The sequence below is a fragment of the Pteropus medius genome, unplaced genomic scaffold (genome assembly GCF_902729225.1).
Source record: "Pteropus medius unplaced genomic scaffold, Ma_sr-lr_union100, whole genome shotgun sequence".
NCBI classification, from domain to species: Eukaryota; Metazoa; Chordata; class Mammalia; order Chiroptera; family Pteropodidae; genus Pteropus; species Pteropus medius.
The window spans coordinates 13,424,578-13,444,450 of record NW_024340701.1 but is presented as its reverse complement, the minus strand read 5'-3'; the positions used below and the strand labels follow the sequence as shown (position 1 = coordinate 13,444,450).

General features: G+C 33.3%; 1 protein-coding gene across 9 annotated transcripts in view; it reads right to left on the bottom strand.

Annotated features, from left to right (window-relative positions):
• Nucleotides 1-19,873, bottom strand: part of NFIA (nuclear factor I A) — a 356,733-nt gene that overhangs the window by 323,788 nt on the left and 13,072 nt on the right. The window contains exon 3 of one of the 9 annotated variants that reach the window (XM_039887838.1): nucleotides 2,822-6,495. The exons of the other annotated variants lie outside the window; for them this stretch is intronic. Within the exon in view, the coding sequence (XP_039743772.1) occupies nucleotides 6,359-6,495 (137 nt within the window). The 3' untranslated portion in view covers nucleotides 2,822-6,358. Of the gene's footprint in view, nucleotides 1-2,821; nucleotides 6,496-19,873 lie in introns of those variants that run through there. 9 annotated transcript variants of the gene reach the window in all.

The following is a 19,873-nucleotide window of genomic DNA, read 5'->3' as shown; positions in this document are numbered from 1 at the left end:
TTATACAAAAGAAAAATAATAATGTCCTATTAAGTGAAGCTATAATAAGCCTTATTATCACAAATGTCAGAGAACTTTGACTTACTTTCTTTAATTTCAGATGCTCACATTAACCAAACTCTTCTGATTGCAAACCTGCAGATTTCAATGGACTACAGTTCAAGAGATCACCCTTATATTTCCTAAGCAAGTGCAGAACATTAACATGTTATTTCTTCTTAAAGTGACAATCCCTAATATCCTTTTTGGTTTTTGCCAATTTTAATCTTGGCAGGAAGTAGAAATCTGTGCACTCAGCAACACTGCAATCTTGCTGGCTGTCAAAATTATGTGTCAGCCAATGCCTGAGTGGTATTCTTGTCATTTCACCATGGTAAGAAACTTATCAGTCTGACATATAAAGCCTCTAAAAGTAGTGATGTATGCCAAAATGTAGATATACGTATCTACCACCTAAATTTCATTTTTATAATTTCTACAATTATTATAACTTCCCCCAATTACATATACGAATTCTGGTTATAACTTCAAGGATGCTTTAAAAAAAAATCAAGGAATAATTATAACTCAAATAGTTTTAGATTAAAAGATAACTAAGTTTTAAAATGTATACATTTGTCTATATTAACACGTGTATGTACACATTTCAAGATGCTAACCTACAGATACTGCATACTTTTTTAAAAAACCATTTTCTCCCAAATAGTCTCCATGTAGACTATACATTTCCAAGCCAACGAACTAATCATTTCTCAACAGACTGCATAAAAATGATACCTTTACCCTTTAGTGAGCACTGGTTCCTCTGACTTGTTAAGAGTAAAAACTCTCACTTTAAAAAAAAAAAAAGTGACCAAGTAGAGAAATGTGTGCTATGGCTTAGAAATGGCCATTTAGCCAAATTGCATACCTGTGCTGTGTCAGCGTCCTGGCAGAGTCATCTCATTCCACTGGTCTAATGGATGGCAATTGAATTTAATTAACAAAACTCCTTTGACTTAGTTTCATACTGTGCTGAATGTAATGGAATCTTCTCTCTCTTCCATTCTTTCTTATCCTCCCACCCTCTCTCTTTCTCTCTCTCCTTCTTGCATTTAACTAAAAATGTCCTTAACTGCCATCTACTTTAAGAATATTAAAGGATATACATTATACTTAAAGATATAATACAGTCATCTCCTTCCCCATGACTTAAATTTAGTTACTGAATTATATAACATAAAATAATTAAAAAGATACTTTAATAGTGATACACAGTATAGATTCAATTACCACAATGTATCCATTAAAGGTACTTTTATAGTATGAATAAAATACAAATCCTCTTTATGGATCAATACCAGAACATAATTCTATTCTTCCTCCTAAAAAAAAGGAAGTTAAACATTATAAATCATCTTCACATGAAAATGGTAAAAAGGCATTCCTTTGAAAGTATTCTGTAAATCTCAGTATATTAAGAATGCTACTTTCTCTTTACACTAATTTTTAAACTGTATACCTAAATTCCAGCAATATTAATGAACAGAAAACTTATTTACCATTTTTTCATATTTATATAAATGTCTGACACTAAATTCAGAGAGACATTTCCATTAACTAAATGATTTTTTAACTAAAATCCAGAACACACCAAAAAAGGTGTTCCTAGGGGATTCTGAGTAAATATTACTACTCTGCCTAACTTTTGCCTGGCTGGGCACTCTGAGACAAGTTCCTATGATTGATTATTGTGCTATCTCTGAATCTTTGACTTTGAACCATAACCTTTTTTGCGAACAATGACAGTTGGGACCTACCATTTGCCATCTGTAGAGATGGAGGGGGAAAAGGACTTCGTGTACATTAATCAACCAATTAAGAACAGACTTAAACAAAACACTAAAGCATAATAAACCCCTGACTGCTTAATAGCTTTCTACTTTTAATAGTTGTCTTCCTGCAGTCTGCTCACAAGATTAGTAGTAATCTGTTCAAGTCTTAACAAAAATTGCATGAGGAAAAAGGAAAAAAGTAAACCCATCTAAACTGCACATTTTAAATTGTGAAAAATGATACTTAAGTATTCTATAGTTCAAATCAAAACTTACGAGGCTTATCCACACACTACAGTATCAAAGAATCTCACATCCATATAAAATATGGTGCCTCTCTTGACTGAAATATCTAAAATGATTAGTATATACAAATGAGCCTCTCATTTTGAAATTTTACATGACTATTTTCTACATTCTTTAAAATACCACTCACCCAATAATTTATACTATCTTACTAGGCATGAAGTAATTTGTCAGGAGAATTTGAGGTTTCAATTATTGTAACATAGAGCAAACCTAGTAAAAAATTTTTGAGAAAAAATTAACAGAACTAAATGAGGTCTTGCCCTTCTTATTGAAATGTGATTGGCAAATGGAATATTTAAATAGTAAGGCATTAACTCAGTCTCATTCATGAATAAAAAATAAATAGGAAACCAAGGGGAAAAAGTCAAGGATGCCCATATTCACAGGTTAATTCAACACTGAACTGGAGGTACTAGCCAATCTCATAAGAAGGGCAACAAAAATAAAAGCATAAGATTGAAATAGCAGAAATGAAAGCGTTATTGTTTGCACTTGATATGATTATCTACATAGTATACACAAAAACAATTTATAGACAAATTATTGGTTGAAAACATGTAAAGATGGCTGGATGTAAAATCATTATACAAAAATTAACAGTATTTCTATGTTAGGAACATATTGGTAGAAAATGGAAAATATACTTTTAAAAATACAATTTATAAAAGCACCTTCACAAAAAATGTTCAAGACCCGAGTGAAAATAATTCAATTTATTGAAAGATAAGATCTTTAAATAAATGGAGAGACATACCATGTTCATAGATTTGACAGTTAAAAGATGTCAATTCATTTGATACATTTCTAAACAAAATCCATACAGAATTTTTCATGGAACTTGCCAATGATTCTAACACATCATATCTGTTAGAATGGCTATTATCAAAATGACAAGAAATAACTAGTGCTGGCAAGCATGTGGAGAAAAGGGAACCCCTACGCACTCACTGTTGCTGGAAATGTAAACTGAAACAGCGACTATGGAAAACAGTATGGAGGTTCCTCAAAAAATTAAAAATAGAACTACCATACAACCGGGCAATTCCACTTCTGGGTATTTATCTGAAGAAATCCAAAAAGCTTACTCAAAAAGATATATTCATCCCATGTTCATTACAGCTTTATTTACAATAGCCAAAATATAGAATCAACCAATCAACCTAATTTACAGGTGGATGACTTGATAAAGAAATTGTGTTACACACACACAGAGATACTATTCACATAAAAAAGAATGAAATCCTGCCATTTCTGAGAACATAATGGACCTTGAGGGCATTAACTACGTGAAAGAAGTCAGACAGACAAAGACAAATACTGTATGATCTCTCTCACATGTGGAATTTTAAAAAAAGGAAAACAAGCTCACGGATAAAGAGAAGAAATTGGTGGCTGGCAGAGGGTAGGATGATGGGAGAAACAGGTGAGGGGTGTCAAAAGGTAAAAAGAAAAAAAAAAAGAAATTCAATACCAAAAGCCTATTTGAAACCACAATTCCGTAGCCCACCTTGATGGATATAAAAATAACATTAAAATAAATAAATATATATGGAATAGTGAAGGGTCAAGAATAATTAAAAACACTCCTAAAAAAAAAAGGTATGAAGGATTTGCCTTAGCAGATATCAAAACTAACTATAAGGGCTTAGTAACTAAAATATAGTGTTGGTATGTTATAGACAAATTGATCATTGGAACAGAGCAGAGAATCAGAAACAGACATACACAAATAGGAAAACTTAATAAATGACAGAGGTGGCACTGAAGATTATTTGGGGGACTGGAGAAACTATTCAATAAATGATGGAAGAAAACTTATTCATATAGATTCAGTTAAAATTGGATCCCTCCCTAATACCACACACAAAAATAAATTCCAAATGGAATACAACCTTAAATATGAGATGAACATTTAAAGATGTATAAAAAATAACATATATTTCTAAACTTGGAGTAAAGGATATTTTAGCAAGACACAAAAGCACTAACTGTAAAAGGATTAATAAGCTTTACTGTATTAAAATTAAGAATTTTTGTTCATTAAAGATACCTTAAGGAAAATGAAAAGACAAGCCACAAACTATGAAAAGATATCTGCAAATATATAATGCAAAAGAGTAGAAACCAAAATATATAAAGAACTTTTAACAAACCAACAAGAAAAAGATAAACAACGAAATAGAAAATAAAAAGGAGTAAAAGACATAAGCATTTATTTCACAGAAAAGGAAAGATGTGACTCATAGATACACAAAAGATGTTTAACTTCCTTATTAATCAAATTAAGACCACAATGAAATATCATTTTATAGCTACCAGACTGGCAGAAAGTGTTGGAAGGATGTTTATCAACAGAACCTTTTGTATACTCTACTGCTAATAAGAATGTAAACAGATAAAACTACTTAATAAAATAACATTATCCTTTTTAAAAATGTAAAATTTACACAGCCTGTGATTCAACAATTCCACTCTCAGGTACATACCCTAAATAAACTTTTATACACATGCTCCAAAGTCATGTTACCATTCATAACACTTGCTAGTAACAAGAAACTAGAAACATCTCATGGATCATCACACACTGGAATATTATAAAAGAAAGAAGAATAAATTATAGTACATGAGTACATGCAGCAACATTAGAAACATAATACTGAGTGAAAATCAATTTCCAGAAGAATATATGTATATGTGTGTGTATATATATATATAATTTTTATAAAACTTAAGAAAAACCAAACGATATATTTAGTAAACATATATGTCATGAAAACATTTCTTTTATAGGAGGAGAATGATAAATACTTAGGATAATGAGTGATATTTTCAGGGAACAGAGAAGTAAATGCAAAATATTGGTAATGTTCTCCTTCTTGAGTGGAGTGATAGGTTCCTCTGCTTCACTTCATTATTATGTGTTATAACTTACATATATTCTCACATTGAAAAATGAAGTAAAAATAAAAAAGAAATCAAATTAGTAATGTTTTTATTAAAAGGATTTTTCATAATATCCTAAAACGTTTCAGCAACAGGCTTGAAAGGGTTTAAAAGAAAATATATGAATAGTCAAATTAGGGGGAAAAAATTTTCATTTTTACTTGACTGATGTAATTTGTATTTTAAATCAAATCTCAGCTCCCCATGCAAACAGGGAGGATGCAGCCATACAGAAGTTAATTCCATGTAGACAAATCCAAACAGCAGATAATCTACATTTCTGTTTGGCTTAAAATGTACAACTCAGCCTTTTAACATTCCATTTTATGTCCTGATTGTGCTTAGTTTCAAAGAAACTTCTAGTCCTGGGAGAGGGCTAAGAAAGCATGATCCAGGTTAGTTGTAAATAAATATCTGGGCAGGAATACAAACACATAGACACACACACGTCCCATATCATATATCACATATCACATATTTTATATATGTATATATAGGAAGACATCAACAAGGTAGGATGTTTGCGGTTTGACAGAGAGGGGCTGATAGATGAGTACAAACCTTCCTTCCAATAATATTCAATATTTGGTTACAGAATTGAGTTTCTATGAATAATCTCCAAAAGAAATTTTTTTAAAAACCTGGCCAAAGACAAGCGGCATGCAGTATTCAAAGATGCACTTATCTGAATTGAGGAGTTCCCTATCTTATCCCAAGCCCAGTATGAAATTTACTACAACTATTTTTGTAGGTATATAGATATACTAGTCTTTAAAAAGGCATTCTACTTCAAAATGCCTTCTCAGGTGTACTGAACTCAAAATTGTGATATCTGTCCAACCATACTTTCCCAGAATGAAAAGTGATCATCTTCTCTCAGATCAAAAATATAATTAAAGAATTAAGTAATAATTAAATGAGTTAGAATTTCACTGATAAGCATTATAGGGGCTGATATAAAGTTACTCTGTACCAGTCAAGATCTCTCCACTGTATACCATCTAAACATACACTCCTCATAGCTTGAGAGGTGTTTGACCAGCCACACGGAACAAAACATGAATAGTATAAGAAAGGCCATGAATTCATTGCTATAGCATTAACTACATTATAAAATAAGAAAATAAGCGACTTTTTACAAGATGCTCTAAGTCCACTAAATATCTCTTCTAGCAGTCGAAAATACTCTAAGGACAAGAAAAAGTCAGTGTTTCCTAATTCAAGTTCTTAATATTAAACAATTTTAGTATAGCTTTAAAAAGAAAAAAATAGTGACATTTACCTCTTCAGTACTAACTAGTGTTTTTGTCATTTAAAGATAATTTATGAGTTTTGTATGAAAATCTACAATATCTGAACAGGTACCTCTCCTTCCTAAGATTCTTATTACCATATAAGCAACTACCCGTACATTGATCTTGACCTGAATCTTATACTTCAGAAATATAAATGGAATTTCAAGAAGATACAGCAAGTTTTCTATTAAACAGTTATAAGATGTCCAAATCCTGGGAAGCACACTGGGAAAATCCCATACTTTATACCACTTTACAGAGTCAGTCTGGTACACTATCCTCTCTTGCAACTTTGAGATCCAATTACACTATAAGTGAAAAAAATTACATTTTAGTTTTCATTCCCCATCAGAATATTTTTGGTGATTGTTCGCAAAAAAGATGGCAAGAATTTCGTCCCTTTTAGCATTCTATGAAAGCACAAAAGACTTTTCTTGGTCTTTTTAAAGCAAATTAATTTTCATATGATTTTAAAAGTTTTTGTTTTTCATTATGTATTTTTAAGGTTTCAGGGAAAAAAAAGAAGAAAGAAAAGATATTCTGTCAAAATGCTTCCATTATCCTTTGCTGAAACCAGTAGGAGCTTTTAGATACGAAAACAGGGCCAGACGGAAACACTTTATGGGAAAATCTGCAGTGGAACGGTTTTGATAATGAACATGCCTAAAGAAATAAAACCATGAATGCTGTATGTGTTGGGGGAAGAAACTCTTATCTTCAGCTGGGTTCTGTTTCCCTTAGAGAGGCTTATGTTACCTTACAATCAATAGGTCTCCAATTAAACAAAGAAGATTTACATATGCTGGTACATTTTGGAGCTAATGAAATTGGTCTAACAGTTTTAATGAGAGTAAAGCGTTGGATAGGAAGGCAACTTATTAGTTCACCACACATAATGGGGTCCAACTCCTTAATTCTGACTTTTAACTTTTCTACTACTACTCTCTTTGGCCTCCTCCCACTTAGGATACGTAACCATGCCAAAATATACCTTATTCAGTGAGGACAGACAAACGAACCTGCAAATATTCTCCAGAGATAAGGATATGATTGACCCATTCCCTGCAGAGCAAGAAAGTATGTGATTCAAAACCAAAAAAAAAAAAAGTATGTCCATCCTGAGAGGGTTCCATTTTAAATCAAGATTATGCTCTTTAAAAATTCGAGAACATGAAACTAAAAATCCTGTATGTCCCCTCCTCGCTAAGTACCTAGCACACAGCTGGTACCTGAGAAGTGACTGTTTGTATAAAGATGATTTCTCACATAAGCTGGAACAATGGCTATATTACTCTTGTCACTTCCAAATCATCTTTTCTAGGTAAGCAGTTCAGATAAAAGTCAAGACCAGGATCTTAGATGGAAAAACAAATAGCCTGATAATATTCTATAAATAAGTCTAGCACCACCAAACCTTACTTTTCAGAATTATAATTATTTGCATGTCAATAATCCCTTTAGGTTAACATGAAACCAGATTTTGGTAAAGAAACAGAAATCAGTTAGCATGATAGGGTGAGAAGGAAAATTATCCAGCAAAAAAAATATATAGACTTAAATTCAGCCCTGAAATAAACACCCAAACACTATATTATGTTACCTAGTTTTAAAATTTATATTATCAGCTTCTCACATTTTTTTTGTTTTGTTCAACCCATTTAGTCCCCAGCTCAACAAAGATACTAAGCATATACTAATTGCCAGGCCCTATGGACCCGTAGGGATGCGGGGGTACCCAAAAAATACAATCCAGTCTCTGCTCATAAAGAAATCATGGCCCAATTTAGAAGCTTGGTCATTTTATTATGATGCAGGAAGTGCTAATGGTGAGTACTCTAATATAGTGCTAACAGGATGCTATTGGGATGTAGGGAAGGAGCCCTGAGCCCAATGCCAGGGTGAAAAGAAGGCTTAAGTAATGTTAGCCAATTAAAGGTGGGTGAGGACATTCCAAGTAGAAGGAATAATACAAAGAAAAGAAAAAAGAAAAGAAAAAGGAAAAGAAATATATACACACATATACATATACATATATATATACACACATACATACATACACACACACACACACACACACACACACACATATACACATAAAGTGTGGGTAGAGACTTGTGGAGGACAGGAAGAAAGACAGGGTACTCCTGTATGTTCCAGACATATATTTTTATTTATGTCTTTGCATGTGCTCTCTTCAGTTTCAAAGTTAGTTGTATTCACTGGTTAACTCAATCCAGAAAGATAATTGACTCACTTTAATTATCTCACATTTGTCTAAATACACCCTATCCTTATTTAAATATTGTATCTATTATCTTGATTACAAACAAGAACATTCAGTAATGTACAGCACTGTGAAAGGGGGCTTGTCTGAAGCATGAACCATTCCACTACATTAGCTCCTACAAGTTCTGAAGCCCTATCTCAGACTTCAGCTTCTAGCTCCAAAAGTTCAAGGATTCAAGGCCAATGCATTCATTTATGGAAACATCACCCTGGTGGGAGGCTACAACTGGGGATTCAGTCCAAATTTAAAGATAAGCAACCCATTTTCCAGATGTTGGACTTAGACAATGAGACTATAAAAATGTCCTTCTAAACAATAGATTAAAAAACAGAAAAAAGGGTGTTATATTGCAGACTCATAATTCCAATTTCTATATGTATAACATAAAATATATAGCATTAAGTGAGGCTGTTTATCGATGTGTTCAGTTTTATTCTTATTACATGAAAACATGAGAGACTAAAGAAAACTGAATAAGGCCAGATATGTAAAAATGCTATTCAATATTATAAGAAAATAAGACATAGGGGAAGAAAAGAGAGGGAGGGGATGAGTCTAAAGATTAGTAGAAAAAACAGAGATTTTCAAACTTTTAAACTTTCATTATTTGGAATCAAGATACTTAAAAGAAATATCAGGTATAGCTCATCAGGTGAATTCTGATATTTGTATCCATGTGGCTTATTCATCTGAAGACAACATGGTTTTCCCTGGAGGAACTGAACGGCTAACATCCCATGAACTCTATCAAGTTCGCCTCACTTCTCTTACTGACTATAAAACAAAGAAATGTGTCTTGAGTTTCATGAAGTCCCACGTTACTGTGACTAATCCCCAGCCATTTTTATTTACAGTGTTCAGATGAGTTTCTATGACAATCCCATGCCATTCTCAATGTTACACACACATTTTCTGCCTTTTGAAAATAATTACTGAACAAATTATTTGTTCTCTCTATATGAAGAAAAGCACACATATTTAATGGCTGGAGAAGAAATAGACTTCACTTTCAGATTAAACAACAAGCAGATATAACAGAACAAAAAAATTTCAATATATAATGTTTGGGACCACCAGACTGCTGTTGGTGTCGTTGTTGGAATTTCATTTATTAGATATGCGAAAGTTCTTCTCTTTCCTATCACCATCTGTACACACTTTCCTAAAAGAGCCTCACACCTGAACCGTTAACACACAAACACTCGCACGTACAGGACCTCTTCCATGCTTTCTGTTTGAATGCATATCTGTATCTGTTTTCTTTTAACGAGAGAAAGAAAGACAAAGCAGCTTGAGATCTTGGACAATTTAAAATCCACTTCAGTATAAAAGTCTCAAGACTGCTAACTTTCTTCAGAGATGGAGCAAAATAGAGAATTTAGGTTATGCTACTAGGACTTGGCTATGTTTTAAGAACTACTACCAACTGCCAAATGAATTCACCACAGCTTGCTCTCCAAGGCCTTCCCTTTCCTTACTGTTTTTCACTCCCTCATTCTCCTGCTGTTTAGTTTTCCTATAACTCTGTTTTATACTTCAGCATTACTAGAAAGATGTCCTTAAAAAACAGAACTTTTTTTGTGCACCACCAGCTTTCTTTAGAGAAAACACGTTTCAGTGAACTATACAGTAATAGAAACCACCTGTGCCCTGTCCTGTGCCTGCTTGGATGTTCCTCCCATTTACATGGATATTTCTGACATAAGAAAATAAAAATTTAACACTTAGTAGAAGTATCATCACATGATAGAATTCCTAAACATACACCAATTGCACAGTAAAAGAGGCGATTTCAGCAACTGGTTCTGCAAATGTTTAAAACTTCATATTGGCTATTAGTTGGAAGGATCCTAATTTTAAAACATCAAAAGCTTTTAAATCTAATTTCTGAAGAAATTACATCTGAGATAGCATCAACTCATCGCATAGTATTTTCTTTAGTTTTGTATCATTGGCACCTAGCACAGTGTTTAATAGATAGTAAATGCTCAAAACATGTTTGCTGAACCAAGTTGCCAATGACATGGTAGAATTTGTCAATAAATGCAACCAAAAATAGATCCCCTATGCCAACCCCAAACAAAAAGCATCCACCTTTATGCAAATGGTAATAGCATGCTATACTGCTCTTCAATTTATACAAGAATTTTCTATCTCCAGAGCTCCTGGGATGCATGGACTTAAGTTTCGTTTTCCTCCCCTGTAAAATGGAGGTTTTCTCTAAGTTTCCTCCAAAGTGTGAAACTTTGAATCTATTGACAAACTAGAAAAAGCTCTAGTTTCTCACTTCATTTTAAACTTCAAAGGAAACAATGGCTTTAGTACAATTATGTACTCCCAGAGAACACTGTTGATCCCATCCATAAACTCTGAGGCAGAGCTTAGAGAGCTTGATATATTGAGAAACACCTCAGAGAGTACAAACAAGCGACAGAAGCTTCTGAGCTAGTTAGCAGCCGTAACAACTTACTAACCATGTACCATGGACACTTTACTCAACCTCTTTGCTTACTCATCTATATAAAGGAAACTGTAAAAGCTCTTCTACCCAAAATTTAAGGTTTACATGAAGAGCTAATAAAATAATGTATAAGAAAAGCCAATTTAAGTATTATAGAAGTTAACACAAATCTGAGGTCTGACGGACCTGGCTTTAAATCTGGCCGTGCCACTTACTATTACTGGCAAGACTTTGAGTGAATTACTAACACTCTGAACCTCTACTTCCTGAATAACAAGGAGTAATCCACAACAAAAGTCATTTAAGATTTCTACTCACCCCACCACCCCACACAAAAAATTTTCCAAAACTTGGAGAAGTTCAAAAGGAAAACAAAATAGAAACAAAGAAACTCACACAAAATCAAAGAAATCTGTATCTACAATTCAGAAAACATAAAAAACCAACAAAGTTGATCCTAAGAAATAGCACCCAAATATATAAACTCCTTGAATTAGACCAAGTGTTTAAAGAGTCTGTAATAGCATACTCTAATACAAAGCCAAATGTACTATCACAGCTCTGTCCTCACTTTTAAATAAGGTGATTGATAGGAAAGGCCAAAAATGTGAATTTCGAAATGTGAATTTATATTCCTCTCCAATCTATGTTTCCTTCCAATACTGCTGTCTCATGACATGTCTCATGACTTATTCAGCATCACCCCCACCCCAGCACCTCTGAAGCTCAATTGCAAATAAAGTAAAAAGGCATGCATAATCAGTCTTTATATAGCAAAATTGAAAATGTCTCTCTTTGAAGAATTACAAAGCTTTCTGTCTGAAACCTCTGACCTTTCTAGAGAAATCAGAGTCACTGTAGTTTAAAAATGTAGGTGGTAAAAGTACAAAGGATTACATTTATTCATTTTGCATGTTTGCTGTCTTTTCTGAGATGAGGGGCAAATATCTTTAGAACAATTAGTTCTTCAACCCTAACATTTCAGATTGCAATATCCTCATTCTCCAAAGAACTGTATACATCCTGGGCTCAATGAGATGGCACTTTTCCGTTAATCTCTTTTCCTCCTCCATTTCACAGAAAATCTAAAAAACATGAATCCCAGACTTAAAAAAAAAAACAAAAAAACAAGACTTTGTCTATACCCTGAATGAGCCTAGAAAATAATAAAAATTTATTTGAATCTTCTTAAAAACCCCTGTAATTCTTGATTGGCTAGGGAAAGGGAGGGACTTCAAGAAGTAAATTTAAAAATAAAATGAATTCTTAATAAAAGTCCTTGCCACATATTAAAAGGCCATACAATAAAAGTATTGCAATGACTATCTTTTGCTGACAGGTACATACAATAGTTAGCTGTTGAACAGCATGGAGTTACAAAGACTTCATTCTCAAAAGTTACTTGAAATTACTTTCCAAAACAGAACCTCTACCATTTAAAAGGGAAGAGAAAACCAACTAAATGAATCAATCAGACACTTTAGTAATTTAGTAATGTTTATATAATATGCATCTGTGCAAAAATCTTGCCACAGTCATACAAAGATGTGGATCAGCTTTTGCCAAATTCTTATCCAGAATCTTTGCTTCATCTTCAATGTTTGTAACCCACTTATCTTTAACTTCCAATTACTTAATGCTAAAAATATATTCTCAGATACATACTTTTCCATCAACATTTTTAATATCTAATATTATTTGTGAATTGTACTCCACAAAAAAAATTTACAATTTTCATTGCTAATTTGCTATTATATCTGAGCCCAGACAGCTCTGTGTACACTACAAAGGTTTACATGCACATACACAATTATCTTAATCATCATTCTATAGTAAGCTCTTTAAGCATCTCCATTTCTCATTCATTTGTAATATTTAAAAATGCCACGAAGAAGGGCTTGATATCATCCCAACCCTAAAATCCATCTGTCCATTGCCCTCCTTTGACTTTACGCCTTCTGCAGCCAAAATTTTCACAAAAGTTGATGAGCATTTGTCAACCTAAGAACCTGTAATGTCAGCTCCTTTGAAAAGCAATGGAATATTTCACAGTGACAACGATGGGGCCCTGTACGTACAATATTCATTTAATTTAAGAGCTTAAAATTAGATAACTGATCTCTTTGAGATGAAAATACAGAATTCTAAATGCTTCCAACACAGGAAGAGGAAAGAAGCTAGCACATAAGACAGACAGATAGTTCTTAGTTTCCCATATTAAGTAACATGTCTCTAATTTCAAAAATTAAATGAAAATTGATATTGTAGCACCACAGTTCCTATTATCCACTGACAAATACCTTTCCTTACCAGAAAATTACAACCCAGATCAAGCTATATGACTCACCACAGATACCTCTTCCCCACCGGCGTGAACATGTTGCACTACCCAATCACGGCTGGCAAAATTACAAAAGGAAATAAAATCGCCTAAACCATAGCAACAAAGACAACAGCCTGACAATGGCAGATGCTACACAGACATACATACAAAATTTTAAATAGTATTCACCTTTTAAATGTTTTATTGTTACTTTTATTTCATCTCACTTTTTAAACCCATAGAGCATTTTTAAAAATCCATTAAAATATGTCTATGACTCTGTATGACCCAAAAACTGTTTTATGTCTGGAAACTACAGGTTATTTGAGACCATCATAAACCTTTACCAGAAAACATCATAAGGCAGGCAGTCTCGAACTAGATGAAGAAGACAACAGGTATATGAGTCTTATTTCTTTATTCAATTCTTTTTTGTCTCCAATTTAATCACTTTTATTCATACACCTAAAATTTCCCCTTCCAGGATAACTGATACTCAACAACCCTAACTTAAGATTTATTAGCATTTCTAAAAAACTTAAAGAGAAAGTTACATTTCTATTTCACTCAACATAAGTTCCAGTTTGGCAACTTGCTTTTTAAATAAACCCTAGAAGAATTAATATATAAAATGAATTAACGTAGTATAAATTATATTTTGTTAGTCTTTTTTTTTCTATTTACAAATATAAATTCATGTTAAACGAGGCTTTGAGTTTTTGCACTGAAGTCATTAAGAGCTAATCTTGCCTAAGTTTAAAGAAATAAAAATAAGGGTATTAAATAAATCTGTCAATAAATCAGTCATTTAAGAACATTAAGATGAAGCTACTTTCATCCCTACTTTCATTTTTTTCCTTTCTATTTTAAATTACAAAAACTTTTTAACTAAAAAAACTCCATTTTTTTTTCTTCTTTTTAATAATTATACATAAGGCCATAATCAAAGAATTATTTCGAAGCAAAGTAAATTTAAATTTTTAAAATCTAATTAAAGGAAGTTAGAAAGATGTATCTCGTGCATAGAAGAAAATATTTTTTTTTTAAAAAACTACCTAGTGCAAACTATTACATGAAACTTTGATCTTTAAAATAAGGTTTGCTTTAATTTTCAATGGCTTCTCAAAGCATCTAGAACCAATTCATCTAACTTTATCTTATCAAAATGTTAAAATAAAAAATTCTTACATCTGTGTCATAATACTTCTATTCACTAAACTTGGACAATCTAAAAAATAAGAAAGAACAAGTCATTCCAGGTTTTCACCCCAACACTGACAAGCACGAGGCCATTTTTCCCTCTCCTAACAGAGTGTGGCCTCATTCTATTAGCTAAGGACTGAACTCCACAGTAAAATATCTCCGTGGGAAGTGTTCGGATTTTGACTTATTTCCTCTTTGATTCAAGGTAGGTGTGTGATGCCATTTAAATGACATCCAACCCCAAACAACAGGATAGAAAGAGGGATGTAGAATGGATCTAAATTTTATTTTTAAGAGCAAAGGAGTTAGAATCAGAAGGCCTGAGTTTAATCCTGCTCTGCACAAGTGACTTTGCCACTCTGAGACTTTATTTTCACTTATCCAAATGGAGGGTGTATTACTTATTCACAATACTGTTATGAAGTTGAAAAAAAGAAGAAAAAAGAAATGTACAACACGGCAAAACTTAGTATACTGCCTGCTGTGAAACAAATAATAAAAGTCATTTGCCTTCCTCCCTTTCTTCCTTCCTTTTTTCCATCCATCTCCTTTTCTCAACTCTCAATTGATGGAGATCCAAAATATTTGCCACTAGAAGGCATGTAAAAGACATGAAGAGAAATAAGTTTAAAGTTTGCAAAGACATTAGCTATTTCGCTTCAGCCTCTGGGTATTATGATCATCCTAATCATTTCTGGGTTTGGGATTAGCAATGTACTACATGTTAAATAAGTCCAACACTCACCAAAATACGTAACTCAAATGAACTGCTTTTAATTCTATCTTATTTTGCTTCTTTCTCAAACAGAATGGCAAAAATATCCTCTGCAAAAGAGTTGCCTCAATTTGTTATTTGTAGACTTATTTCTTTGCCTCACAAGCCATGTTTATTTCATTAGAATGAGAAGACTAATTGTGTTAGATAAAATATACTGTCATCCTGTGGAATTATCATAACAAAACATAAAGCATCATTTTCTAATATTTTGGGGAAAATCCAGGGGAAAAAAATCATTTCTGTCTTAGTAGCGGCTAGAGAATTCTGGTAAGTTCAGGGAAACTATAGTTTGGATCACTAATTTGTATTTTACAGTTGCCTTAGTGGAAGACAGCCAAAAAGTTGACAACGCTGTAAGCTGTCACCTTAAATGGCAGAATGGTAATAATAATAAACATCTCAATAGCCCTTTTTCAAGTTTACATGTGTCACAGTGTCCCTAACTGGACCCTAAGTGCTAAAAAGAATTTTTGTGAAACTTTTCTTTCTAAAAATCTGAATAGAAACTCCGAAAGCCCCAAATAGTCTTTCAGTCTAAAACAAACTATGCAAAAAATTGTAGAGAGGTAGATTATAAAATTCTCCACTTGATATCTTGCTGCTCGGGATCCTCTTACAGTCATTACTTAAACCAAAACACTTTTCAGAGCATCTCCACTTGCGATTAAGTTCACAGTTTTATGTTTCTCTTAACAAAGCATACCAGTTCATTCATTCTCTTCCTCCTCCTCCTGACTTCTTCCTTCCCCTTACCCCACCTCCCAAGGATTTACAATTTATAATATATTTAAAAGCAAGGTCTAACCTCTAAATAGCCATGGAAAAATTACTGCTGAAATGATAATAAACCAGTGTTTAGCACATCCACTGCATTCAATCTGTATTTTGGTTTTTTTTTTCCCTATTCTAATCCTCAAAATTGTTTTCAATAATCTATATTAACATTTGTGAGCAATTAGAATTGTTGTTGCTTCCGTGAAAGTTTTTTAAAGCCGACAGGCTGTTCTGAGTGTTCTGGAAGCAGCTTGAGGCCTTAACCAAGTGAAACACCCAGTCCTACTGTGTACAGCAATGACCACAACAAAGGCTGTGGTTTCTCCCACACTAGCCCTAAATAGGTTTAAATTAATGCTATTCATCACTGGGTGGAAAAGAAGACAAGGCAAATCCAAGCCAGCAGCATTGAGAAATTTCTTACCAACACTCAAACCTCTTAGCCATAAATGAGCTGATCTCCTCCGTTCATAGGTTTACTCCAGAACAACTCTTTCTCCTATTCCCTGCCTTTGAATTTCCATCTTTTTCACTACATTAAAGATAAAGGATATTGTTACTAAATTCTAAATAAAGGGTATTGTTACTATCCTCAAGTCACACAGAAAAGACTTAAGGATATAAAGCGATATGTAGCTCAAGTTTGTTGTTAGTGCTATGTCCTTTAAAGAAATGAAAGACAAAAAGGTAAACAAAATTTTCTAAAACTGTTTCTATATACCAATAATTTATAGGCGATCTATCAGCCACAAAATCCATCACGAGTTTCATACAAAGTTAGAGTTAGAATTTGAGATAGGATGGAACTTATTCTATTAATTTTAAATATCACTGTATATTATTAGTCTTCTTTTTCCAAACACAGTTATTATAAATCACAAGAACTAACTGCACAGCTTCTACCAAGGAGTTTATTAAGGTACTGAAGAAGTTTAATTACATAATGTCTAGTCCTACACTTGAGCGTAAACACATACATACACACATACACCTGCTAAAAAAAAATATTGAATATATTTTAGATATGCAATACTGCCACAAACTAATGTGATTAAGTTACCTAAAAATTAAGAAATTATCATAATTTGGCATAAAATTATAAACTGTAACAGTCTAACATCGTTCACCTAAAAATTCCTACAATAATTATGCTATATACACTGATAACTTTATGTATATAGTTACTGTGTATTTAAAGAACCAGCTTTAAAAATATATATATCATTCCCACTGCTCTAAACAGCACTCTGAGTGCAGCCTGGATGTGCACACACATGCACACGAAGCACACACACGCTCATACACAGACACTCCTAATCTTACACCTGCTCTGAAGCAGTAGGAAGTGAATTCTCAATCTGTCAACATGACCATCTGGTCTATCTGCATATCACGGCTTTCTCTATTACTATATGAAGGAATGGTAATCATGAAGCCAAAATAAAACTAAAATGCACCTGAATGGGAGTCTGTCTCTCTCTTTGTTGAAATGGAATAATACATGACTATCAGAGCAAAACTAGAAGTAATGTAAATAATTTTAAATGAGCATTCACGCCAGCATAATTAAGTGAACAATATGGTACAGGTGTTGTGGTAATCAGTAAGACTACCATACAGGTTTACAGGACAGATACCAGATTTCCGAAGCACTGCAACAGCTCTTTCAGTGAGTGACAGGAACTTTGCTATTCCTAGTCCAAGCAAAACTAAGTAAAAGTAGTAACAGGTAGCATGGTAGCAATACGTAATCAGTATTTATTGTACTAAAACACTACTGTGCAAAAATGTTCACTTCTACAACTTAAAACTAACAAGTACTTGTGCTACCATTAGGACAAATTCAATTTGTTCTGTCACTTGCTAATTAACAATTACAGCAATTGTCTGACAAATTTCAGTCACTTAGTAGTCTTTCAAAGTGAATTTTAAGACCGCTAAAAATAACTTCTGATCTTTGAAAATTCCTCATCTGCAAAAAGTGAAGATGTTCATTGTGCCATAGCTTTTGAGCCTAATGCTACTTGAAAATTAGCAAAGGCCTTAGTTGAATTAAACGTAATTCTATTTGTTTAATTTTAGTTTTTAAACTTCTCCACACAGCTACCTCAGAGCTTCCATTCTACCCCGCAGCAGGTAATAAATATCAAAAATAAATTGTGACAGTCATCCTATGGCCTACATACAGTAACCTATCTCTAAGACTCTTAAAAAGTCTAACCTCTCACAAAATTTAACTAACTCAACTAAAAACCTTTCTAGATTCTCATTACATTACCAGAAGTTATACAGAAGCAGTTTAAAAAAAAAAAAAAAACTCTCCAGAAAGTTCTCGGTTGAGTGCCTACTAATGAACAAAGGTTAACTTTATCTAAAAGGTCAAATGCCTGGTGGCTAAGGTTATGACCTTAACAACTTAAATTGTGACCTTGCCACGTGCCGGGTATATTGTAGATTCTGATACAGATCATCTGGTAAAGACTGGTCATAAATTAGCTTTACTGTTACACGCCCACGAAGAAAACCATTTGCCACAATAACATAATATCTCCAAGTTTTCATATGATACATAAGAAAGACAACTCAAATAGAGACCAAACTAAGGGCATAAAATGATTTTACTCTTTTATACTTTTAACGAGATGAAATTCTCAGGCTTATAGAATCACTGATTTCATTACACTTGTTACTGTTTATCAGCCACAAAATTCACATGGTTATAATGCCGCTGGATTTAGAGGGAAAAAAATGGAATGTAGTTTATGTATTGTATTTTAGCGTCTCACTACATCTTAAATCACTTCTACTTTCAAAAAATGATTGATTCTGCATTAACTTCCAGCATTTACATGTGTGTTCCAAGATTTCAACTTCCTATCAAAGAGGCCGAGGCATAAAGCGATAAAATGCTGTACGCATTTTTAGAAGGAAAAAAAGATCTCATTTTGGTGGCCACCTAGGGGAAAAATAAGATTTTTTTGGAAGAAAAAAAAACATATAACATTTTAAAAGAAAGAGAGAGAGAGAAAAGAAACATACTATAGGTGAAAAGGCCACAATGGTTTTGGCATGTTTCTTGAAGCACGTTTCAGAGTCTCTGCCTCCTGCCAATACTGGCAAGTTCTCAAAACTTTTAAGGAGGTAAAAACATTGTTTAGTGTTTACAAATCTTCAGTATTATAACAGATGCTTGTCAAATCAGTTGTATGTAAGTTGACCGATCTACCTCATATTTGTATTGGCAGCTTCTCTTCCACAAATAACAGGTCTCTAAATCTCTGTATTCAAACTTGAAATATCTTCAGACAAAAGGCTCCTAATATTTTCTTTTGCAATCGTCCTGTTGCGCGCACAGAGAAGCAGCCATCACTGCGCTTCGGTAAAAGCCAATGGCCTAACACTTGGCTGGTGTTCAGGCTTACCAAGGGATTCTGGGATACACCAGGAAAACCAAACCAAAGGTAGTCTGATCCATGTTGCTGTCAATAAATCTTTCATAAGCAATAAGGATGCTAACTCTCCTAAGCAACCTTCTACACGTCATTTTGCCAACATAACCCTTCGGGTACTGAAAAAAACAGCAACTGCAAGCTCAAGGATTTGGAACAAGAGCACAGTAACAACAACAACAACAACGAAAGAGAATACATGTAACAGCAATAGCTAGAAAGGTTACATCTCTTTAA